The 25,923-nt window shown below is 41.0% G+C and overlaps 1 protein-coding gene across 7 annotated transcripts in view; it reads left to right on the forward strand.

Annotated features, from left to right (window-relative positions):
- tenm2a (teneurin transmembrane protein 2a) overlaps positions 1-25,923 on the forward strand; it is a 210,401-nt gene that overhangs the window by 29,949 nt on the left and 154,529 nt on the right. For all 7 annotated transcript variants that reach the window (XM_079351890.1, XM_079351891.1, XM_079351892.1 and 4 more), the window contains exon 2: positions 23,678-24,053. In XM_079351890.1, coding sequence (XP_079208016.1) covers positions 23,828-24,053 — 226 coding nt within the window. In that variant the 5' untranslated portion in view covers positions 23,678-23,827. The remainder of the gene's footprint in view (positions 1-23,677; positions 24,054-25,923) is intronic.

Below are 25,923 nucleotides of genomic sequence, written 5' to 3' on the forward strand. Positions count from 1 at the left end.
TGTTGGAAAACCCTGATTGTGCCTTACGTAATTGATTCCCAGTCTCACCCTGTCAGTCTAGAATACAGGTTATTCATTTAATACTTAGTATTGGATCGGTACTCTGTGTTGGCAGATACTCCAGTCCTAGTATCTGTATCAAAACCTTCGGTGCATCCCGACTTCAGTGATAAAATATTGTCACTCGTGTCATGTCCGAAACATATTGAGATTTATCCTTGTCATTAGTATGCTTGGGCAAGCCTATGTGCATGTAGTCATGCAGAGTGTCACAGTGTGTGGTGCTTGTTTGCATGCATGTGTCATGGATTAGTCACAGGTACATGTCTGTTCTGCAGCAGGCATGGAGGCACTTATATAAAAATAGCTTTAATCCTACAGAGTTGTATGTTATGTTGTTCATCCTTTCTCCCTTCTGGCCACGCCTGGAGGGGTTAGAGGTGGAGGCTACAGTAAGAAACTTCAGCTATATGCATACCTAACCAAGGCATGCAAATCATGTCAAACAGTACAGTACAGACTGTATATACCCTGGGTTCATTAGAGATACTATACACCTTTGGCTGAATCAAACTGGTGCACATATACAAAATGAGACACAAATATACTGCACAAACTACTGAGCTAAACATCAGCCCACGACAAAAATACATAATTGTTCCCTGACTGAAAATTCATCCACTTTTTATTGACTTCTCCTGCACTGCAACACGCAGCTCATTTGGATTTTGCTTCATCTGGGAATTATTTTATGCAGCCCTGATGCAGCTCTGCCTTTTGAAGAGTAGGCGAGTTATGTCTCTGTGTAGAATAAAGTAAAGCAGAGAGAGAACAGTAAAGCCAGGGGCCCGCAAGCAAAATACCAAAGGTTTTTTTTTTAGTTTTTTTTGTAAGTTTATAGTTTTAGATTTGTTTTTAACCATATTTCCCCCTTTTTTGTTTGAGACGATACACTTTATTCACTGAGCTCTAAGCAGTCATTGGAAAAAAAACATGCAAAAGCACATCAATGTAAATTTTTTTAAGAAGAGGTTAACGCCAGGTAAGAGTCCATCCAGGGGTCATTTTTGGTCTGGCGCTCCAGATGGTGGTCTACAGGTGAGATGCATTGTGGGACTGCAAGGGATGCTTACAGAGACTTGTCAGATTTTGAAAAAGGAGGGTTATTTTTAGAGAGACGCATCTTTTGCTCACCTTTACGACTTGTGCATCTGTGGGGAATGTTACCTGTGTGCATGTCAGGTTTGTGTGTGTGGGAGGATGTGTGTGGGTGTGGGCTTACACGTACATTTGACCAAACATTCATAATTGGGCCCAGTAGCTCTAAGACTTTGACTAGGGGCTGTCGTCATGCCAACCAACCACTTTCCCTTTGTGCCGTTTGCTTTTTGTGTAGAGATGGCAACTGCCTGCACAGCGATGCCTCACACAACATGGCAAAATGCTCCAATCATTAGCCCGCAGGCTGCATCCTTACCTCACACCCTTGGTCTAGCGGAGGTTACTGAGTGCTGGTGAATGTGTGAGTGGCACGCGTGGGAGTGTGTCTGAGTGCCACCCTTTTTTTTAATAGTGTGTAAACGGTACAAGTATGTCAGTGTGCTAGTCTAATTAAGGGATCATTCCCATTCCTAGACACCCTCTCCACGCATGTGATTGGACAGAAATGAGCTGATCCTTCCAATCACCACACCTGCTGTGGAGCAAGAATCTCCACCGATCACGGTTAGAAAAAGGGAAGGAAAAAATAAAAAAAAGATATGGTTTGACAGGGGAAAAAAATCAGCCAAGAGAGAATTTAGGAGAATAAATGCAGGCTTATGAATTATACAGTATATATAAAAACTATTAGGAATAAAGGAAGTGACAGAAAAAAGGACTGGGATGTTAAACTTCTTCAGTCACACTTGATGCGTCAAAGAGATTTCTCTCTTGCGTCTTGAAGCCGATTGTTAGGCAGCCAGTTCCTCAGTCAGAGCTCCTCTGTTCTTAAATAACTTCTTTATCTCTATCTGCCTCTCTCCAGCTCCCTGCCTCTGACTTTGTTTCTCCCAATTAAATACAGTCCTCAAAACAACTATAACATGTAATCAAAGTTCTGTATTCAAAAATGTTAACACGTAACCAATGGCTCTTAAGCACTCTGGCATATGCTTGCCTGATTGGATTAAGTTTCTTTTTCTCACCTCAGACGGTCCCACTGGCAGGAGATTAAGGTGTAGTATACAGAGAGTACACACACCTGTGTATCAGAGGAGGATTTTCACAAAAAATGAAGATTTTAAATTTAACCCCGATTCTTTCATTATAATGAAGCCTTTGAACATTCAAAGCCTATATATCATTTCCGTCAGAAGTAAAAATCTTTTTTTATACTTGAAATTAATGCATCTGCACTGCCTGATGCAATCGCCAATTACTTGGAGCTATTACTCTAACATTCATCCAATGAACAGATTTTTAGTGGGCTAAGGCAGCCGAGCTACCGCCCAATCAGAACACGAGCTCGACTCGAGGCTGATAAGGTTGCTCCAGCTGAAGTGTTGCGTTTGGAGTGCAGCTCAATCAGCCCCATTAATGGATTAACAGGCAGCATGTAAATGTTGTCCCAGTGGCTCAGTCTCTCTCCTGCTCTCATAATTGTTAACTATGAAGTTCACATCAAAACTAATAGCCGGTCTGATGCCATTTCCCCGTGCTTCTGTTGCCATTGGCAACCGATAGAGTTCCCCATACCTCCCAGTCGGGAACCTCTCATCACGTTTGAATGTGAGTGAGAGAGAATAAAGATACAGACTCACAGAAGAGAGAAAGAATAAAAGATCATTAAAAAGAGGAAATCAAGAGAGATATACTGGATTCTGATCATTCAGGAGAAATGAAAGGACACGCATTGGATCTTGACAGATGTAAATGTCAGCTTGGTAGTTTGGTTTGAATGGTTTTCAATGGAGAATACCTGTCTGTGTTTCCTCTTTTTCTTCAAATGTGCGCGTCTATCTCAGTGGGGCTGATACACACGGCAGAGCTCCAGCAGACATGAGCTGCCCTGAGGAAAGCCTTGTCCTTCACCGCCCAATTTTATTCTTACACCACACCATATGTGTTGGCCTCAGCTACGCTTTTTACCTGGGCTTGTTTGCTCATTCCTGTGAGCGTGCAGGGTTTTTTTTCAGAAGGTGAAGTAAAGGAGAGGAGACTCTTGATGCGAGTCATCACTGAGCTCACTGCCACTGTCTCCTGCCTTGTCTGCTCAAAGAGCTCCGGCGCCCCGCTGGGAAAGATGAGAGGCTTGATTACAGTCAAATTAGCAAATGAGCAGGTTAATTACAGAACCAAATTCCTGTATAAGAAGTGTCATTTCTCTGAGAGATGCTCCAGCTCCTGCTCAAACAGCCTAAAGAAAAGAAGAGGAAGGAGGGAAGGAGAGGAGAAAAGGCGGGGGGACAAATGCCTTTTTCTCCTCTTTTCTTTTTCAAGAAAACTCCCTAGTTTCTGCCCCTCTTAGCTCAGAAGCACATCGTTTGAGGTTAAGAGGAAATGGTTGCATCAATGAGCTATTATTTCTTTCAGAGGACACTTTTTCCCCCTGCATTTTCTCGCTCACTCTCTCTCCCTTCCCCTCACTCAGGAGACTGCATCAAACCCCCTCATTCCGGCTTTCTACCCACTCTGCCGCTCACTGGCTTTCATCCTTCACCTCACAGGAGCCTTTGGGAGGCATCAGGTTTTTTTTTTGTTGTGTTTTTTTTTTTTTTTGTATTTGCTACAACTACGAAGAAAAAAGACATTTGTGAGACATGCGCCTAAAGTTTGCAAGGACATTCCCTTTCACATGCTAAAATAATGCAGAGCCGACTCGCTGGAGAAAAGGCAAAAGTAATTGGGGAGAAAAGGCAGATTTTTTTCAGCCGACCTTGCTTAGCGCTGGGCCACTGTTGTTCAGTTTGTTCATGTCACGAGCCAGCGATAAGTGTTTAGGAGCTACGTGATGCACCTCGCTGAACACTTGCTTCATCCAAAGGCTTATGTGTGATTTTACGACTGCAGTGTGTTTGTGTTAGTGTGTGTGTGTGTGTGTGTGTGTGTGTGTGTGTGTGTGTGTGTGTGTGTGTGTGTGTAGGATGTATGTGTGTGTGTGCGTTTGAGGGGGAGAGATGGATGGATTTGTTGGGCAGATGTGTATGAAGTCTGGAGCAAATGGAGTGAGAAACTGAGCAGCTGGCAGAGGACAAGGAGTAGGCTCGGGGAGAAAATGGGAGATTCACACACACTTACACACGCGTGCGCACATACACACACACACACACACTAGGGCTTCAGTGATTCAGGCTTGTGGTGCACACATTGCAATGACATGACTCCCACCAGTTCATTTACCGTCATTTGTGTGTCATCCAAGAGACAACTTACTGCAACACCGCTAACTTAATTTCTCTCCTGCGTTGTCACCACAGTGTCATCGTCTGTCATCAGCTGAGTAAATTAGAGTTTCACTCCGGAAAGTGTTTCCAGGGAATTTGTCTCGGTTGTTGTCATATCTCCTAATGGAACTGAAGATGTAAAAGTTGGCAGTTGGCTCTCTCTATAGATTCTGTGGGTGCTGTTGTGGCCTGAGGGATACACAGAGTCGTGTGAAGATACACTCAGAGACTGGGGGGGGGGGAGAACTTGGAAGGTGTTCTTTGGTGACCATGAGCAGTGGGAAGGCATCCATGTTTTTTTGTTTTTTTTTAATCAGGAGTATTTTATCAGGAGTATTTTTATTAGGAGTATTTGAGAAGATTTGAGAAGCAGCATGGTGGCGGGAGAAACAGCGTCCTTTAGAGAGGTGCATTAACGCAGGTGATCTCTTTTAGATTACAGCTTCAGCGACACCCACCTCCTTCCCTTTTCCTCCTCCGTACTTCTCTCCTCCTCCCCGTTTTTAGCCTCCTCCCTCTTCGACAACTCTATTGGATTTTCAGTCCATTCCAAATGAATTGAGCTGCGGCGCTCATGTCGAAACGATTGCCTAAATGTAACTGTGCATAGTTATTGGGACTGCAGCGCAAGCCATTTGCGGGAAGCCTAAACATTATAAACAAATAAAGCGACCGTATTGCCTCCAGGCTCTTGGTTAGGAATGCACTGCAGTGTCTGGTGAATGGGCAACCAGCGTGAAATCCAATATAGGCCTGTGTGTGGAGGCGGAGGGAGAACACTCCACTCCAATCTTCATCAATACAGCACTATACGAGACTTGTGCGGCTGCTGCCACCAAAACACAACCACTATTATTTTGACCACTCCACGCCACATCTGATACAACTTCAACTACAAATGTCTGCTGCTGTTTCTGTTACTACAGCGAGACGGTCCTGCAAGGCTTCTTTGGTTACAGGAGTTCTGCTGTAATCGATTACACGAGATCTTGAAATCCTAAGGTCTCAGGTGGACCTTAAAGAAGTCCTCTCATGAAGATTTCAAACGTTTCACCCCCTCCTGCGGGGCTTTTAATTTATGCCACTGTTTTGGCTTCGCTTCAGTGGCAGCCTACAGAACATTTTTCAGAAACATGGTTTGCTAAAGTGCCAGCGTAGGCGTCGAACAAAATAAGTCAACTCTCTCCCAATAGTTGCCTTTACATATTTTAATGCTTGCTGCAATCACAATAGCCGCCGTGAAATCAGTGATTGCTAGTGTAGTTGCTTTGGCAGCAGAAGCTGTTATTAAAAGCTCAAAATTATGATGTTCCACATTGCAGTCTAGCCATTGGGAAGAAAAAAATCACTTCCCAGCATGACTACCGTTGATGGGATTTCACATGGCAGTTAGCAGACTGTGCTCTCTCTTATCTGCTCAACCAACTCTGTCCTGGGCTGTGTTTATCTCGTATCACAGTGTCCTAATGGTTCTGTGTGGTACAGGAGCACTGAAGGATAAATCACCAGGGGTCTGGGGGCTGTGAGACATGCGTAACTATAGGACCCCTTTCTCCACTCTGATTTGCTGAGAACCCTCCGGTTTCCATGGAAACCCCTTTATCACTGGCAGTTATAGTGACATTGACCCTGAGCAGGGGTCAGGTCTAAGTGCAACGGCCTCACACCATTTCGTTGCAGGGTGCATTGGGATGATGTGTGCTCCTGTTTCTGGAGTACAGGGGGCAAAAAAAAGTGTTGCCTCGTTGTTTTTGGGCACTTCCCTCGAGCGCTTCAATGTGACCTTGTCATTGTGTGTGTGTGTGTGTGTGTGTGTGTGTGTGTGTGTGTGTGTGTGTGTGTGTGTGTGTGTGTGTGTGTGTGTGTGTGTGTGTGTGTGTGTGTGTATACATGTAGAGAATATTGGAGGCAAGCTTTAAGGGTAACATCTGCCTTTCCTGATGTATGACTGTGGGCCAGACAGACCCGCTGCCGCCACCAATCCTCCAGAAGAGCAAACCGTACCACATTACTGCAAAGACATCTATCTTCACAAGTCATTAATTCTTATTTAAAACGTTCACTTTTTTTTCTCGATATAAGCCAGATTTGTTTCTGTTATATCCTCCCTGCTGTGTCTCATTCCCACAGCTCATTCTCATCTTGTCCATCATTTCTTTCATTTAAAAGAAAATATTCCAATTGGATTTTCTAGCTCATTTATTCATTTGGCATATTTCTTGATATAAGACAGTTGAAAAGTATCACACGTCATGTGTAACTATTATCTAAATTTATCTTCACACCTTTGAATTGAAGGTTGCTATCTTTTTTTGTGGGTAATAAGCTGTTAAAAGAGTGTGAGAAATGTTAAGACTGCTACCAAACAGGAGATGATCTCGAATCATCAGTAAAGAAACCCCTCACTATGTCACTTTTCAGCCGAATATAGTTCATTTTAGTTCTGACAAATTAGCAAAAACAACAAAGGAGCAAGGTAAGGCCAACATGGTTAACTTTACAGCCATTGTTTTAAGATTACCCTTCAGTGTCACCGTAACTCTAACCAAATGCTCAGCATTGGTGTCCGCCACTCCAAAACAAACAGACGAGTTGACTGAAATAAAAATACTGAATATAGCAGTTTGAAAAGGAGTGGTTATTTGACGTTGTTTGGTGGACACAGGTTTCTGATAGTGGGTGTGAGCTGAGCACCTGCCAGCTTGTTAGTGAATGCCCAACTTATCTTCAGGTTAGTGTTCTTCACATAGATATCCACGGTCTCAAACATGCTGAAATGAAGCAGACAATTGTTAAAAGCTGAAAAAAGCAGTTTTTTTTTTTTTTTTTAACTGTTTTTACATGCATCATACAGGTGAACCATGAGATATATGGCGGCTGTTACAGGTCTTTAGTGTGGCACTGAATTGAGAAAAATAGGAACAACTAGTCAAAATTCTGAGTTTGCCTCAACCTTTATAGGCTCTAAAGTGTTTATAATTAGTTTTCTAAATTTCTTCTTAATTTTGGAACTTTATTTTCTAATGTGTCCCAGTTCAGCGGGGAACCAATAAAACTCCTTGCTGATGGCGATGTGTGCCACATGCTAACCCAGCGTGGGGTGCTTTTAATTTACCTCCGACTGCTGCATTAATCCATCTCTCTCTATTGGACAGCCATTATGGATATGGCTGCTTTATAAAGTACTTTTATGAGACAGCTTTGGCTTTTTGTCCCGCTCCAGTGCAGAGTGGTCCCTCCAAAAGTCTTGCTGTTGTTCAGCCGTTTCCCCCTCTTACCCCTCATTTCATTTCTTCTTTGTGCCTTCCCAGCCACATCCTCTCTAATGAAGCTAAATCTAGCATGCTAAATGGGACCAGTCAGCTATGTCATTGGTGCTGGAGCGGCCATAGCAGTCTTCTATTGGCCCCGAAGGCACAAACACCACTTCGCGTCTATGAGTCGATGGCATTAGGAGTGTTCACGGTACAGCAGGCACAAACAATGTAGACCTGAGCAGACGAGCACTTATCTGTGGTAGCTCTAAAATATTGGAGCCATGCAGGCACCCAAAGACTGAGGTACCCATGTGTGGGCTGGAGAGAACAGATAAAGTAACAGAGTCAAAATGTGTGTGTGAAAGAGCAACTGTAGCTGCAGTCGAGATTGGTACTGTACGAGAGATCAAGAGCAAAGAGACGTGCTCTGCAGGATACCAGCCTGTCAATTGCACCGCTCTCAGCTTCAAAGTTCTCAGCTTCAGGATTTCATATAGAATCTAATGGCTTTGGAGTGTGAGTGCACACAGTCACACAAGTGGAAAAGCACCGTAATACAGGACCCTACATGACAATCCAAAATTCACACACACACACTGGTTGGTACACACACACATGCACACACACGGTGTGTCAGATCTCCTACTGAAGTCCAATATATCCCTCACAAACCCATTAAAGGTGCTTCATACAACAGCCTCTCACAGAATAAATAGAGGGAAGTGAGAGCCGCACAGACTGAGCGAAACACAGGAGAGGAGGAGAGCCATGGATTTGTTACTGTGGGTGCTCAAAGTTAGCACATTCTGGCATGTATAACTCTTCTTCTAAACACAGATGTAATTTACATTATTTTAGAAATTAAAACTAAATCAACAGTTGAATTGCTTATCAAGTTATCTGTGTACATATTTATGGGTGGATACAATTTATATTAGCAGTGTCAAAAGGCGAACCCATGTGTTTAATTGACGTGACTTGGTTAGGTACTGTACGGATTTGAGATTTCATCATTTTAGCTTTAGCTTGCACAGATGCAACTGTGACTTCAGTGCACACATGTATACTAGAATCAGAGATGATTACAGTTGTAACTGTCAAATATGAGGTTTCTTAGATGATGGATTGCTGATAAATTACTTTGTACCACTAACTTTATCTTACTTGGATTTATTTGCCATGCTAGCACGACGACTTTAGACATACTGACTGTGCTCTGGAGTGAGTTATCAGAAACGACTAAATAGAATGGCAGTTTTTTTTTTGGTTTTTTTTTTATGTATTTCACAGTAGATACAATGTCTGTGCAATAACCTGATTTCAATCCAGTGGATGGATCACATTCATCCAGTGTTATCAATCTGTGCTTTGCGAGAACGTTTTGTTAAACTGATAGTGACAAAAGCAGAAGAAAAAAACATGCGTTTTTGTTTTTATTGCTTTGGAAAAACATGAATTCATTGACTGATGTTGAGCCACATTGCTACTATACACTAAACTTGTAATAACTTTGCTGACCCTGCCTTTTCATCAAGCTGCATCAACAGGGAAAATATTTCCTTCCTTCATTATTTTGTTTTAATCATGAAATCCTGACCGTCAGCTTAACTTTGTTTTAAGTGCAAGCAGTAGTAGGACTGAGCATGACAATATGCTAAACTAAAGATCATGAAACTGATACATATTACCTTCTAAATATCAGCATGGCAGCTCTAATCATTGCATTGGGGCCACGCTAACTTGCTAACATTTGCATTTAGCTCAAAGCACAACTGTGCCTACAGCCTCTCAGAGCTGCTGGAGTGGCCGTCTTCTTTTTAATTAAATGTCTTCCCCACATGACTGCTTAGTATTCCTTTGACTTTTCAAACATATCCCGATCCTACCAACCTATTTAACATACAAGCACTATTGACTGGAGTCTTTGGAGACTCTTAATGATTACGTTAATCAAGATGCCAAATGATTAATTCCTAAAAATATGGCTAATTTGCAAGTTGTGTAAAACAGGATTGAAAAAACTAACCAATGGGGCTCTGGTGGCCAAGTGGTTAGCTGTGGTAACCTCATGTACAGAAGTTGTTATCCTCCAAGCCGATGGCCCCGGTTGATATCCAACCTTTGGCTCCTTTCCTTTTCCCGTTCCTCTCTCTCAGTGTCCCTGATTTACAGCTCTATCCACTGTCTTGTCTCTACAACAAAGGTTTAAAAAGCCCCCTGAAAATCTTGAAATTAAAAAATTGAATTAAAAAAAAAACCCCAATGGACATCTGTTAGCTGCATTTCTCCCTCGTCAACACTAATTAGCTAAACTTTGTGAACTGTGAATTAAAACAAATGGAAAACATGAAGTTTTTATTGTGTAATTATCGTCCACATAGGAGGGACAAGGGACATGTACTGTAGTCTTAGATGAACTTTATGTCTCTGCCATACATTTCTACTCCTTTCTTGTTTTTGACACATTTCTGCAAAATAGGATTTTTTTTTTCCCCACATACTTGAAAGCACTTACTCCTGGACTCAGAAGCTCCATATCCTGAAGACATTTCAGCTCTCTCTGTGGTTGCCATGGTGTTTAAATACCTGTGCTTATCCCTTTAATACACAAACTTTTAAGTGCTTCGAGCTTGCTATTTTTACATTTTGTTGAAACGGCTGTAACAAAAGCCATTCAGGCTCCATGGTCATATTCGTGTTTAAGGTCAAGTTCTTGAAAAACTGAAAGGATAATGGAGGACATGCTTTGTTATTCAGGCAGCTAATGTGTAGAATCCACTCAAGGTGGAGAAACACATTTTCCAGATTGAGTTCTACACCAAAGGTACAGAGACATTGCAGCTGGTTTATGATCTATGTGGGCTTTTTTCGGAGGGAGCGAGGTGCTCATATAGCCTACTTCTGCTAATCTGGTCTCCTCCCCAATCTCTCCCCCTATTTGACATTTCAGCCCGAGGAAATGACTCTTCGCTGGCATTTCTTCTCTGCTCTAGGGTAACACAGCCCTATAGCTACTGTCATTTGCACTTTTTAATCTGTGTGTTAGCACTACAGTTTTTTCTGTTTAAGAAAACAATTGCTGACTTTCCTCTAAAGAGACAGAATGGCAGTAAAAACAGACTTCTGCGTCCCTCAGCTTATCACCTCTGCGCAGACTTATGGCACGCACAGACGTACACACACACACAACGATGCATGTTGTACAGGATGAGCCGGCCAAAAACCTCAGTGTGTCACCTCTGTCATGGTGTTAATTAGACAGTGTCACCGTCTGTCCCCAGTGACATTTATTGCACATTTGAATATTTTACCCAGACAGATGGTAAGAATGTCAAGGCATGACACTGAGTTATTAAGCCCTAGCCCTCTCCCTTGGCGACAGAATGCAGGGCTTGTCAGCACCCGATTGTTTTAATAACTCACTGGCAAGTGTGGCAGCAAAGTTTGCCTTGACTTCATGTGCTGCAGCTTGTTCCATGGGCAAAGGTGAAAGCTCTTACACTCGCATGTGCACATGGCAGTGCACAGATATACCAGCATAGGTGTGAATCTGCTGAATGACGATGAGCAGGATTTCCCCAACTGAATAAAATAACAGGTAGCATGGCTCTGCTGACATTATCCATCTGCACACCGCCAGGCTTTTCTGTATCTCGTATGACCTTCACCACTGCTAACACTCTTGTCAGATGTGCAGCTCAGCATTGATGTGCTCTATAACCTTAGAATATGATACCACAGTGTCACACTACCGTGGCTCCCGCTCACATTTTGTACAATGCTATGTAAAAGCGTTCTGTTTTCGTAACACTACTGTTAAATGAAAAATATTAATTGGCATTTGCACTCTTTTCCTCAGTTAATGTGTAGCCAAGGGTCCAAGTTGACATGAGCTATTTATTAAGGCTGTCAAACATGAGCACAACAACAATCATTAAAAAAGGTGTAAGCTGCTTTTCCTTAACACCTGAAGTAACACTGACATGTCAGGAGGATTTCAGAGGATGTATTTAGCCTTGCTGGCATGCTGCAAACTCATAGCAACACGAGCTGGGAAACCTGCTCAAATGAACTTCTGCTGGCAGGTGCTAGGTTGGATCCTTTTCAGCTGATGATCAAACAATGGCAGATTGTGAGGCAGAAGCGGTGGCAACTATCCGTGCTGCAGAACTCTTAAACTAACCTGCTCTACAGGGAATTAACATCTGTGAGGAGCAGAGCTGTGACAATAAGTGGATTAATCAGTCAATGGTTGGAAAATGATATGCCAAATAATGTATTAATTGTAATCACTTTTAGTTTGGACATTTAATGTATTAAAAATAATAATACAATTAAATGGAAAACGTAAACAACGATTAATCGAAAGCCTATAAAATGACAACATTAAACTGCATGTCTTCAGACCAAACAACTTGCAGGGGTTCTAAGTGCAAGGAATTACGGTTCCCAAAAATATACTATAATCCTAAAGTTGACACGCTCTGACTGAAACTGTTTGATTCTATTTTCAACTTGCTGTAAGTGTGTGAAAGTAGCCATAAAATAATCTGAGCCCCCTTGTCAGCATTATTGCATGCTACATTTGCTAAACTGACTCACTTTCACTTATAGATTACAGAGGACCATTTGCATAAACAACGGAGCGAATGCAATTTCAGTGCTCTCTGTATTTGAGGAAAAAGAAAAATGAAATAGGGATTCAAATTGTGTGAAGAACACACACGGAATGAAAAGTATAGTTTTTGGTTGCTTTGGAGTCTGTCTGAAATTGTACTTTTGCTGGAATTGCTGTAAATCTTGGAGCATGTTCTAATGTTGTGTTTTGTGGGTGTTAAGGCCCTTTAATGCAGATAAGTTCTGGACTAATATTGATTTGTTTGCGCTTTATTTTGTGTGTATACTGTAACAGAGCTGTCGCCCCCAAAGTGGACTCCTGGCATCGGTTGCTATACTGTGTAAAAAAAACTCCATTCCTCTGCTGTTTTTCTGACAGTATAAGTCTATAATATAAGCCAGGTTTGTTCAGTTATTCTGTTATATCCTCCCCGCTGTCGCTGTGTCTCATTCCCACAGCTCATTCTCATCTTGTCCGTCATTTCTCCCCTGAGTTTTGAGCTATGTGTAATTACCCAGTTTGTTTGCACCTTGGCTCTAACTGCCTGTCTTGTCGCAGCCAGGCTTGTGCTCACAGGAAGCATACCATGTGTGTATGTGTTTGTGTGAGTGTAAGCGAGGGTTTACATGCACCAATCAGTCTTTTAGCAAATATGGGTGTGACAAGCAAGAGCATGCAACAACGCAAATGTGTTTCTCAGCACATGTGTGCATCACCCCAAGCCCACTCTGGCAGACACAGAGAGAGGGACCTTGTCGTCTCTAATCCCTTTGTTTTGAGTCAGATTAGAGCTTTGCGAGGCGTTTGCGAGGCCTGCAGAATGTGGATTTAAGGATTAGTCTAATAAACAGAGACTCTGTGGCACTCTGCAGCCCAGTGTGGAGATTACACAGGCACCGAGAGCAAGGAAGAGAGAGTGGTGGTTCCCCCCCCTCCAAATTCATTTTCATCTTGACAAATGAGAGGATGACAGGAGAAGACACAAAGAGTAGGAAATGGAAGGTGGATGATGTGTCTTCTAAGTTCCTGATCAGCGTGGCAACTTTCATGCATCTTGTCCCCTGCAAGGACCTCAACTCGACAAAGTTTGGGAAATGTAACGCTCATTTCATACACTTGTGTGACCTCAACAATGCTTAATGATTACAGTATTCATGCTGGCTGCTCACAGGGGACGCTCCCTCATTTAAATACAACACTCAGCAAAGCATAAACAATGCACAGAGCAAGTATTCAGTAACACAGGGAAAAAAGTAGAAAACAGTCAAAATCTGTCCACAAATAAATCCCTTCTTCCCCATATTGTAGTCCATCATACATGTAATAATATTGCAGATACAATTGTTTTTATATATTTACTTGCAGGGGCTCTAAATCTAAAAAGTTCAATTAAGATGAATAATCTGGTTTTATTTTTGCAAGTGACCTTATTGTTTTGTGGCAGCCGGGATGAAAGACGGCCTAATTTCCAAAGTGTACGACTGACTTATTGCATGCTCACTTGCTAATGAGGATCTCAAACACGTGCAGAATGAGCGCTCGCTGCACAACATCGCTGCATTGTGCAGCTAAAGTTTCAAGACATTAAAATGCAGGACAAACAGAATTATAGTAAACTAAACAATCGTGAAAAGTACTGAATTTCAGAGTGGCAGAGCATCAATCACTTCAGTTGTTGTGTTGCCTTATGCTAATGACATTTTGATAGGGTTAGGGGTAAGTATACTATAGGCATCGGTCCAATACATCATTAGTAAGCCCCCCCAAAAAATCCTCATGTAGAAGGTAGCAGAGGATGAAGTGTTTAGAAGGGATTAGTCATTTATTATGGCTTCTATATTGAAACTGAAAAGAAGAATTGGTTTCAATCTTCACCGATTTGCTGCAAAAGGAGAGAAACCTTAATCACAGCCAGCACAATTCAACTTTTATGCTTCTCAATCATTCATTATAAAAATGTATTCAGTTGGTTTTTTAGTAAATATATTAAAAGCAGATAACAAATAACAAAATCAAGCAGTCGGTTGTAAAGCATTTCTTCGACAATCTTTAATTCATGACGTAAGAATGAGGCCAGAAAAGAAGCATACCGCAACTACTGCACAAGTTATGATAGCTTATTTTAAGGGTAGAGATCACAGACTTTGTAAAACGGATGTAGCCTTGGTACAGCAACCCATATATGTATTTATCAGTGTATTTGTCAGGGACAATACTTTCTGAGGTGAAGCCCGTCATACTGGTGCCAAACGCCGGCTGCTGCCATATTATACTGCTCGCTCAAACCTGGTAACAGGTAAAGAGCTGGGGCGGGCCTTTATACGGACTCACAGACAGAGCCACCCACTGGCAGTCAGATCAGTCGTGCGCCTAAATATGCCTCAGTCTTTCTTCGCAAAAAACCTAAATCCTCTTTTCTACCAGGCTTTACATTTGTTCATTTGTACATTTAATTGTTTACCAGCAGTTGTTGCTTTGTTTAGATTTAGTGATTTAAGAAAGCATAGACATTTTTTTAGCTATAGCATAGCCATACAAAATAAGAAGAATGCAAATAAAAATTAAATAAATGAAATGTATTAAAATCTCATGCTCTGGTATCAGAGCATTTAAGCATAGGCTTAACTTCAATTTAGTCTGATTATCTTTAGAAAAAGTATAAAAAACGAATCCTCCCTTGTTTTTCAAATGTTAAAATAATAATGATAATAAAAGAATCCACAACTAGTGATCCACAACTAGTGAATACCATGACGGTATAATTTTTTCCTATTTGGCTAAAAAAGGTCTGGAAGGTAATGGTGCGAGGTGTGTGGTAGAAAGTGATGAAATGATTCCTGTCCTGCATGCCCCTCGGCCGTTGGCTCACAGATCATCTTGGATGCAAAGTGGTTCACAGTTTCCAGCTGAATTGGCACCATGCAGGCAGCCCCAGTCTTCCTTTAGCTTTTTGTGAATATGTGTGTTTAAGTTAAATTTTAGTGTGTTTGTCTGGGTGCGCGTGTGTGTGCTTGGGAGTCTCTGCATGCGTGCACTGTCAATGGCACCGGAGATCGAAGACATGATTAATGACTCGTCATGGCAAGGAGCCTCTCAGTCCCAGGCTAAAGCTCATACACGGCAGATCGTTGTGCGTGTGTGCGTGTCTGTTAGAGAGAGAATGATGGAGGTCACGTCTTTTTATAGATGTGAGCACACAGACGAATATTTATATATGCTAATACATTTGAATTGGATCCATACACATTTCTTTTTTAGTCCAGGAAGTAATCAGGATGCCCAGCCTTTCCCCTGACATTGGAGCACCTACGAGCCCCTCTCTCTAGACACACACACACTTTGTGTCACACATCTAAACAGCCTTAAGTTGCTCTCCATACAGTGAAATTAAGAGTAAGTCCTACATAATAAGAGGTTTAAAAAAGCTATTAATTAATATAGTATATTATAACTAATTATATTGATTCAGTATGCACTCGCAGAAAAGACTTTACTGGCGGAAAGAAAATTAATCATAAGCATAATAAGGATTTACACTTGGAGATATGATGTCAGTTTAAGCTGCTGGTGAGGAAAGTCTAAACATGTAATTGAATGCTCTGTCGAACTTTATGCATTCTCTTTTAATTTTCACCATATTTCGAATTTGAGAAGGGAGCTCTTCCTGAGATTAAAACGCACAGTTTTTTTTGGGGGGGGGGGCTGATTTGTAATTAAGTGCATGTTTCATATAACGGTTTGTTTTTCCTATTAATTCTCACACAACCTCTCGGTACGCTCCCTCCTCGTCAACTCTTTTGTCTCCCTCAGTCACTCTGTGTCTTCCTCTCTTTGTCTTTGTGAACAAACTGTGTAAACAACTTAATTTGAGCAGCGGCACAAAAACAGCAGAAAATTGAGCAAAACACTTTATAGCTACAATTTTGTCTTTTGTGATAACAGAGCCTTGTGTTCTCAATAGGCCTTATTTTCCGATTCAAATCTGTTTCAAATTAAAAAAAAAAAAAAAAGGGAGAGAGAGAATAAAAGACACCAAATGAGGAACTTCATCGCCTGTTGACAAAGAGTGTTGGAAGAGTGGATGAATTTTCTGATGGAATGGCTCCATGCTGTGTTTTATCAGGCTTTTAGCCACCAGTCTTGTTGGCTGATTGTTGCTTTTGGTTTGGTTACAATTGAATTAAATGAGCCAGATAATGGCGGCTTTACTGGCACTTTTAATTCAACCATAAGATAAGATAAAAGAAAAGGATACAGAAGAGAAAAACAAAGCATTGAACATGAGAACAACAAATAGAAGGAAAAAAAAAAAAAAACATGTCACGCTGATTTTGAAATGAAGAACTCACTTTCAGCCTTGAAGTTATATGCAAAACCGGAATAATAATGGGGAGATGGGAGATGAAGTAACAATTTGCCACTCGAATGAAATAATAAGGGTTTTGTTTGAAAGAACAAATTGTTTTTCAGGGAGATACAACACGACAACATAGAAATGCACATTATTTAGAAATAAGTGGGATCATTTTTTTTACTTACTTGTGATAATTAAAACGTCTTGAGTAACATCTGTGTGATTCATTGATTTATTACGTCTCGACTTGATTATTGTAATTCGTCGTTCGTGGGTTTGGACCAGTCGTCCATCCAACGGCTGCTCGCCTCCTAACAGGCACGAAAAATGAGGGACCACATTACCTCTGTGCTGCTCTCTGTCCACTGGCTTCTTGTTCTCTACAGCACTGATTTTAAAGTTCTGTCACTGACTTTTAAAGCTGTTAATTCATTGACACCGCCTTATTTGGATGAACTGATTAGTGTCTGTACACTCCAGCCGGACCAGTCCACATACCAGCTGACTCTATAAAGCGCGTTGGTGTGCCCATGGTTCTTTTGCTAAATGAATAAAGTTGACTTGACTTCCACGCAAAAAGAGATTGGAAGATATAACCTATGGTTTGTAGAATCATGTTTTACGATTTTCTTCTTTTAAAGATGCATTACATGGACTATTTGAGAAAGTAATCAAATATTCCATGTTTTTTTTAAACTGCTGTGGCAAATAAAAACTTACTTGGGTATAGCCTTGAAACTCCTTTACTTAGCTCAGGTGTAAGCATTTACCTTCTCAATACTGTAGCTAGACGGCTCAAACTTCTCTTCTGGAAAATAAAACTCATATCTTCACAAGATAGATAAAAGACACTGCATATTTCCTGAAACTTGAAAAAATATGATACACCCTAAAAGCTCTTTGCATGTTTTAAGAAGATTTAAAGGACTACAAGACATTAGAGGAGCCACTATAGTAAAGATAAAAAGCAGTATTTTGGCTGTCTTTTTTCAATTCTATTCTATTTGGTTGTTTCATGTTTTGTCCACCTACTTGTTTACTTATATAATTATTCTGAATTTCAATTTGATTTTTTGGTTGGTAGTAGCTCAGTCCTTAGGGACCTTGTTATAAACCGGACGGTAGCCAGTTTGGCTCCCTATGCGAACCATAGGAAGTTAATCTGGGAGCTGGAGAGGTGCCAAGGCACTTTTTGAGTGTTGCCGATGTGCCAACGTTAAAATAATTCTATATTTTGCTTCTCATCAAACACTGTAGGCCCTGTAAACATTTGCGTACTAACATTAGTGTAACATCTGGGCCTGAGGAGACTGGTGGGTGGGGTGAGATAGGATGCTGCAGGAGGTAGGAAGACAAAAACTTCCAAACACTGTAACCACTATAATGATGGTGATGAGTTTGATCAACCTAAGGAAAGACCCAAATGCAGACTGTGATATTTTACAAAAAACATTCAAATAAAAAAAAGTAATGGTGTAACACAAGGTCCAAAAAAATAGGAACACACAAGTAGAGTAATGAAGCAAGATCCACTTAAGGAGCAGGGTTTAGGAGAATTTGAAGATCAACTACTAACTGTTGGTATCAGGTACAGGTTAGACAATCTAATCAAAGCATACAATCAAAACACGGGAAAAGAAACAGGACAGTAAAGTACAAGGAACTTTTGTAAGAGCTGCATCTAATGGAGGGCACTTTTGAAGATGTCTTACATCACAGCTGTGGTTCAAGGTTCCTCATTTCCATTGGCTATAACAAATAATTCATTAAGTGTGTCCTTCATGACCCAACATATACCCAGCTTCAATGCAAGCCTATACGAGCTGGCGAATAAATATTTATTACATATTAAATCATATATTTGATATTAATTAAGTTGTTGTTAAAGTATACCTATAATATTATGCTGATTATGCACTCCTGCAGCGTTCTGCCCTCAGATGGCTTTCAAAAAGCTGGCCAATCAGAAGAGAAAGAAACAAGAGAACTTCAAGAGACCATTTTAGACAAAGGCTGAAATCAGGGTTTTTACATATGACAATTGAGATAAATATGAGTTGTTTTGAACTGTAAATCATACAAAGCTATAGGTTACACAGACTGAAAACATGAAAGGTGAAAATGTAATATGGGATCTGTAAGGTTGTGAGGCAACAAGGTCAGTCCCTTGTAAGCCTTACCTAAATAGAGACACAGCTTAAGTTTACATAATGATTGAAGAGACACACAAATTAGAAAATGTTAACTGAAATAAAACACAAAACTGAAAAGGAATAAATATATGTTATGCATGCTGAAATATCCAGATTTTAACAGCTCTGTTGTGTAGTTTTGTCCAGGGTAAGTCAGATGTCAGTAAATATAACATAGCTCCCAGAGAACATGCTGTGCTTGAGCCTCCTCCTAGTGTGCATCAGTAGGAGTCATCTGGACAGGAAGCCTCCCACAGTGTGATGGCCATAAACAGCCACTACAGCAGCACTCACACACCGCCTCCATGCTTATTTGTTTGATAAATGAGGCCAGCGGCTGGATGAAATCTATGCGGCTAATTGTCTGTGGGTAGCTAGCCAATGTACACGTAACCATTAGAGATGCAGTGAAATAATATTCACAGCCTGGCCAATCGATTGTGATAAGCACGTTCCAAGAGCTGGATGTCTCTGCAGAACTTTCTTCACACAGATTTGATACATGATGCAACAAGGAATAACATACCTGAGGCAATTTAAAAAGTTAATTGCACTTTTGCATCTACTTCTGAAGTACTGCTGACCCTTTACTGGCTATTTATGTAGGATAGTTGCTCTATTTTTACTTTCACGTTTGTCTGACATAAGATGGAGGCTGACATCTTTAAGAGTGTGACACGCACCAAAATAGATTAGCTGTTAACTATTTGAATATTTTAAAAAACATGTGAGAGAATGTGTGACATATTTTGGGTTTGGCAGGTAAAAAAAAACCAAGACACTTCATTTCAATATGTCGGAAACAATCTTCAGGCATGTGATTACACATGAGATTTATATTCTAAAGTTTCTTGAAATAGCTGCGTTTGTCTGAGGAACTGTAAGCACAATTTAAACTACTGCTTTTGTGATATTCACACTCTTTCAGTGGTTGATCAGTTTAAATGGGGAAGCTATCTTGTTTAATGCTCGCTAATCCATTGATGTCATTAGCTTCCTATTAACCGGGTGTGATTTCTAGTTACAGTGGATTTACTTTGTGTCATTTTCCATATTTTTTTTTTCTTCTAAGGCTCTTATTTGCAGAGAAAGGGGGCATTATCTGAACCAAACTTCACCTCTGTAATTTTGAAAAATTATTTCTCCACCCTCCCTGTCGTCTACCAATTACTTTTCTCATTCTGCCTGGATTTCATGGTCACTTCACGGTCACACGCATGTCTCTTTTCTCCTATGCCTAACCCCCCTTTCTTGCCTGTCAAGGAAACAAAAGCCACTTGCAGGCTCATGTACACGTTTGCTCATTCAACCTATTTTAATTTTTGGTCTTTTCGTTTTTTTGTTTATAAATGTACATGTTTTTTGTAGACCAGAGTGGTAGCTAACTAAGTTTATGTTTTTGTAAGACTGACTAAGTCTTTCTACGTCTGATAAATGAGATAGTCTGTCTCAGTGTGATGATCATGGGAGGTTGGACTGCTGTCACCTGAGTAATTAACAGAAAAAAAGGTTGATGTGTTTCAAGACGTGTGCTTCAACGACCTTGACAAAAACACCTTGGTGGAATTTGATTGATATCGTTACCGGTTCTCGTGATTGACCCCCTTCTGTGTTCTCCTTTTCAATCTATCCCTCATTCTGTGTCCTTTCTTCTCTTTTTCAACTTACATCACACCTGCAAACTACTTTTCAAGATTTTTGTAGTGTCATAGCGACACACAAAAAAATTGTAGACTCTGAACGCTGACGCGCAAAAGTGTGACACTGGCCCTTTCCGGGAAGCCGCAGTTCAGTCTGGAGTTCAGACTGAACCGTTGTGGTCATTTTAATTGGTCCACCTCAGGAGAATTAACATTTCATTGTATCTTAACACCCACAATGCTGTGCAAAATTTAAAAAATGTCGCATTAAAATGTCACTTCCCGTGCACCTCCACATCAAAAACAATAACATGAGGTGGGCTAATAATGCCATTTCCACACTGAATTAATCAGATGTAGTCGAATCATATCGGCATACTGTGCACTCCGACTGAACAGTAGGTCCTAAGAGTACACAGCACGGATAGAAAGGATTGTCTACTGTCAGATTGTGTTGACACTGAGTTCGGAGCACCCTCTGTCTTTGAGGAATAGTTCAACATCTTTCTAATTTATTTATTTTTTTAAATTTTTACAAAAAAAAGGTTAGGGATCTTAGAGATCTATACGTCTCACATGTCTTTTAGAGATATCCTGAAACCAGGAGACATTTGCCTAGCTTAGCATTAGACTGACAGCATGTTAAAATGGTTAAAATGTTTTGTTTCATTGCCGATAACAATCTTTAAGTGACCTTTTATTTTAGTTTTATTTTAGAGTTTATTGCCCTGTATATTTAGTCGCAGTGTTTCTTCTCTTCTGTGTCTCTTCATTGTCAGATTTTCCCTGTGGTCCTGTTATAAAGTTTCCTTATGGCTCTTGTTTTTATTTTCTTTGGATTTTTATTGGATTTTAAAAAGCAAGCATCATATTGCCCTTTTTTTTTTTTTTTAAAGACAAAAAACTACTTTTTGTTTTCTGCATATAGGTTCTCCTCTGTTTTTTTTGGCTATCATCGAAAATCATCAGTTAATTATTGAGATACTGCAGACAAATCCACAGTGTTGGACTGTAAAATGTCTGCACCAGTGGTTTCTGCTTACATCAGATAGTCCAGATTGTGTTGAAGATGTGACATCCTCATGTAGTCATACTGCAGAACCCACCTGCCACTGTGTAAATTGATATCTCATAAGCCTAGCACCCGCACTGTAATTTGAGATGAATCGTTGTTTGATGTAGAAAGTGTTAGTCATCAAATACGTTGTCATTTTAGTTTCTTTAAAAAAGGTGCTGTTAAAATATTATTACATGTTGCTATCATGAAGTTATACTTAAATATCCTGTTAACCATGTTATCAAGTTTTATGCACCATAACAAAGTATTTGTTTATTTGGATTCCCCTCGTTCAAGTCTTTGTGCTAAGTTTGGATAATAACTTCCTACAACTCTATGTTTAATGCATAGTCAAGAGAGTGGTGTCAAATTTTTCCATTAAAATGTGAAAAGAAAGCAAATAAACATATTTCTCCAAATTGTGAACTATCTCTTTAGCATAATAATAGCTTTTACCTCCATTATATGTACTCAGCAGTCACATAGTACACACTCTCACAGCTGCACACACTAACAAAGCCTTGTTTGCCCATCGTTTGCATAATGCCAGTCAGAATGTCGCCACATTTCCCCGAGCCAGCATCCCTCTGTGTTTCCTCACCCTCCATTCAAGGTACGAACACATTAAGCTTGAACTCCTAATAGCTTGTGTGATGGATGCTGGAGCATAATGAGCTCTTTATGAGACTTAATACCTACTGTTAATCAATGGACATAGCAGGGCAATTTTCAATACTACCTTCTAAGCATTTTAAAATGAGCCCTCATTGAATAGATTGACTCACATTCTGTATCCTTTCCTTTTTTTTTTTTTCCTGCCTTGTCATTCTTCCTCCATCCCAGCATGCAATTAGGTGCATCACATAGCCTGAATCAAATGATGCCTGCTCCTTTGTAAAGCCCTTTCCTGCTCTGATATCAATACATTATGTCCAGACTGAGGGATATTTTGATGAAATACATTGCTACGCTGCTATGCAGTGGGTGGACCAGACTTTCTTCGGCCTGAAGCAACAGAAACATGGCTGACCTATTTATTACCATAAATATCCCATACAGGCAGCTGCTTGAAGCATTCCTGTCAATTACTGCTGGTTGTTGTATCGTTGTACTTTGATCTTTGGCTGCTAATGTAATGCGTCGCTCAGGGCTGCTGCACCAGTATCATGCTGTATTAGCATCATAATCATGCATACTCTCCATCCACAAGTATATGATTTGAATAGATTAAAAATGCGCAAGTTGTGAGGTAATAGCAGTGGACTGATCAGACGTTAAGACAGCGAGGTGAAGACTTATTGCACATGTTTAGCTGTGTTACAAGTTGTTTTACAGGCTGCGTCAGGGCACGTTAGAAATGTAATCTCAGCACAGGTACCTCCTTACTGTACATGTGCATTTGGTTGTGTTTGTTTCTGGGTGTTTGTGATGTTGTGTGTATGTGTGTATCTGCGTCTGGCTGTGTTTGATTATCCCTTACAGCCTCTATGGGAGCGGGATTCATTCTCACTCTGATAATGAGGGAGAGACTAGCAATGCCCTCAAGTCATTTCTCCTCTTCTTCCATCCTTCCTGTTGCATCCGGCTGCCTTTTATTTCTTTCTCGCCTTTTTCCAGCCGAGATTATCTGTGCCTATTTTCCAACCATTTAGTATGCGTTTCCTTTTGGCTTCCACCATACTGGTTTGTGTCTTTTGCTCTACCTCATCTTATCAGTGTTTTCCGTGTTCATGTTTGACTTCAGGCGTCTCTGACTTCGAGCGTGTCTGACTTAAGGATGACTGTTGCATGTTTCAGTCACTCGCTGCTTTCATTTCATAGATTTAAATGCTGGCTAACCATTTTTCGTCAGTGTGGTCGATGGTTGACTATATCTCTGTGGACCAGAGGTCTGGCAGCTCATTCTTTCCCCACAATAGCCTTACTTATCCAGCATCAATAGTCCGATGTTTTGTATGTTTGCCTGGTTGCTCAAATGTCCATTCCCTGCTCTCTTGCATAATTTTTCCTTGTAGAACCTCCAGGGAGTGCAAAGCTAGAGTGAGTCTCAGCAGTGCATCCATTAATTTTATACCAACCTTCTTCTGTCTTTTCCACTCTCTCCATCTCTTCTTCTCTCTATCTCTCTTTTCCAGGTGATTGAAGTGGAGACCGGCATCACGGAGGCCTGCTAGGAGGCCCCTCCATTTTCCCCCACCACCCTCTCCTCCTCTCCCTCCTCCTTCTCCTCCTCTGCTTACATCTCTTGCATCTCTGCATCCCCTCCACCTCCACCAAACCTCAGCATGGATCTGAAGGACCGCAGGCACCGCTCCCTGACCAGGGGTCGCTGCTCCAAAGACTCTCAGTACAACACTTCCTCCCTGGATGCAGACGAGTGCCGTGTGCCTACCCAGAAGTCCTACAGCTCCAGCGAGACGCTCAAGGCCTTCGACCACGAGCAGAGGCTGCATTATGGCGGCTGTGTGACTGACCTGGTTCACCACGAGGCGGATGAGTATTCGAGGCAAGGTGAGTTGGGAAGTATCTCCTTTAAATGTTAACTGTTCACTGTAGTTCTGGTCTTGAACCACAGTGCTGGACTGGAGAGAAAAAAACATTTACCAGTTGTATGACTGAGACAAAAGTTAACCTCTTTGGCTTATTTCTTTTTTGTCACTATAAATAAATGCAGTTTGGCCCTTTTCAAGACTGAGAATAATCCTTTCATAACTGTATGCTAACTATGGCCATTATCTTAGCATACAAACTTAGCATACCAATAACATCTTATTTTTTTTATTATTTATGACAAAAGTAAGAATGATAAAATGGGAGTTATATGCAGATTAGCCGTGTTTTTTTTTGTTTTTGTTTTACTCTTTCTGGTGAATTATCTGTTTCCCGTTTCTTCCATTCTAGGCTTAGCTAGCAACCTGTTGTAGCTCATAAGTATTGTATAACAAAGTGGGATATCAATTCAGAGTCAGTCTTCCCAAAAAACATCCAATTGCCACATTATCCAGGATGTTAATTATCTTATTTAAGGTAAATAACAGTATTAAGAGGTATGGAAGAGGATTTTATGTTCTGTCGTCCAAGGGGCTCAAAATACTTACTATACTGCATACAACAAATAATAAAGGCTGCCAAATGCAGCCAAATGGCAACAACTAGAAGCTCAAGGGCGTAGCAATTTCCTGTCAGATTTTACCAATTATTTTTGCTCTCAGTGCAGCTCCAGTAGGCAAGTCATTTTCCTGTCCAGCACATATGGTCGATGAGCCGAGCATAGCCCAACACGTTTAGCGCCCTTCCAGTCCTGTTTTGTGATTCCTACATTACTTTTCACATCTGCTTTCACACATTCAACAGTCACTATGTTGCACATAGTAGCTGTATGCTACTTCTAGCTACTGTGTTTATTGTGAGGTGTCTGTGGCAAGCTGTTAATGTAACCTGAAAGTATAAATGCTGCACTTTGCAGCAGAGGACCAAAGCAGACCTTTAGCTCAGGCAAGCCTGTCATAATGAACTTCTGTATCCCCCGGTGAGCAAGTTAGCCGATAGGCCGATAGGTCATCTCTATAGGGGTGGGCCTGCTCTCATAGGCATGTCTTTAAACTGTGTGTGTGTTCGTGCATACGTGTCTGTGTGTGTGTGTACAAGTGTAGATGGCACAGGGACATGAAACAGGCATTATTGATCCCTGGCTAGTGAAAGGAGTCAGGCTCAATGGAATTGATCTGTGCTGAGCTCTGTTTTCTCTGCATGGACACAGACAGGAGAGGAGGAGAGGAATAGAGCACAACAATGCAGGGGAGAGAAAATAACAGTAAAATACCTTACAGAAATAAATAAAGAAATCTTTGAGAGTCCTTGATGGTGTTTTCTTCATTAGAGCCAGAATAAAAGGTTTCACATGTGCCTGTGTATTTGCAAGCTTTAAAAGAAATGGATCAATCTGACAGGTGTTCAGAGCAGAAAATGTTTAATAGCACACGCAGAGGGAAGAAGTGTTGCTTTTAAAGAAAAAAACAACAGAAGAGCATAATTTCTTCTACAAAGGGAAAAAAAAGGAAAAGTGTAGAAAACGGAGGATTGATTGGCGGGATGTATGTAAGCCTGGAAGTCAGTGGTGTGTGCTGTTCGGACACACTCCACTGATGCACCGAGCTGACCTCACACCAGGCAATAGCTGGTCGATATCAGAGTCCTCTCAGCCTATCAGCTCCTTCGAAAGCCCAGAGCCACAGATGCATCGTGGGAAGTGTGGCCACAGGAGACCAACAGTGTTGCTGCACCATATGGACTGTGACACCACGGGACGAGGAGAAGTGCTGGAGGGAGAGAGAAAGAAAAACGGAGTTAGAGCGAGAAAGACGCAGCCAGAGAAGGAGAT

Source organism: Symphodus melops, assembly GCF_947650265.1.
Source record: "Symphodus melops genome assembly, chromosome: 9".
Taxonomy (NCBI): domain Eukaryota; kingdom Metazoa; phylum Chordata; class Actinopteri; order Labriformes; family Labridae; genus Symphodus; species Symphodus melops.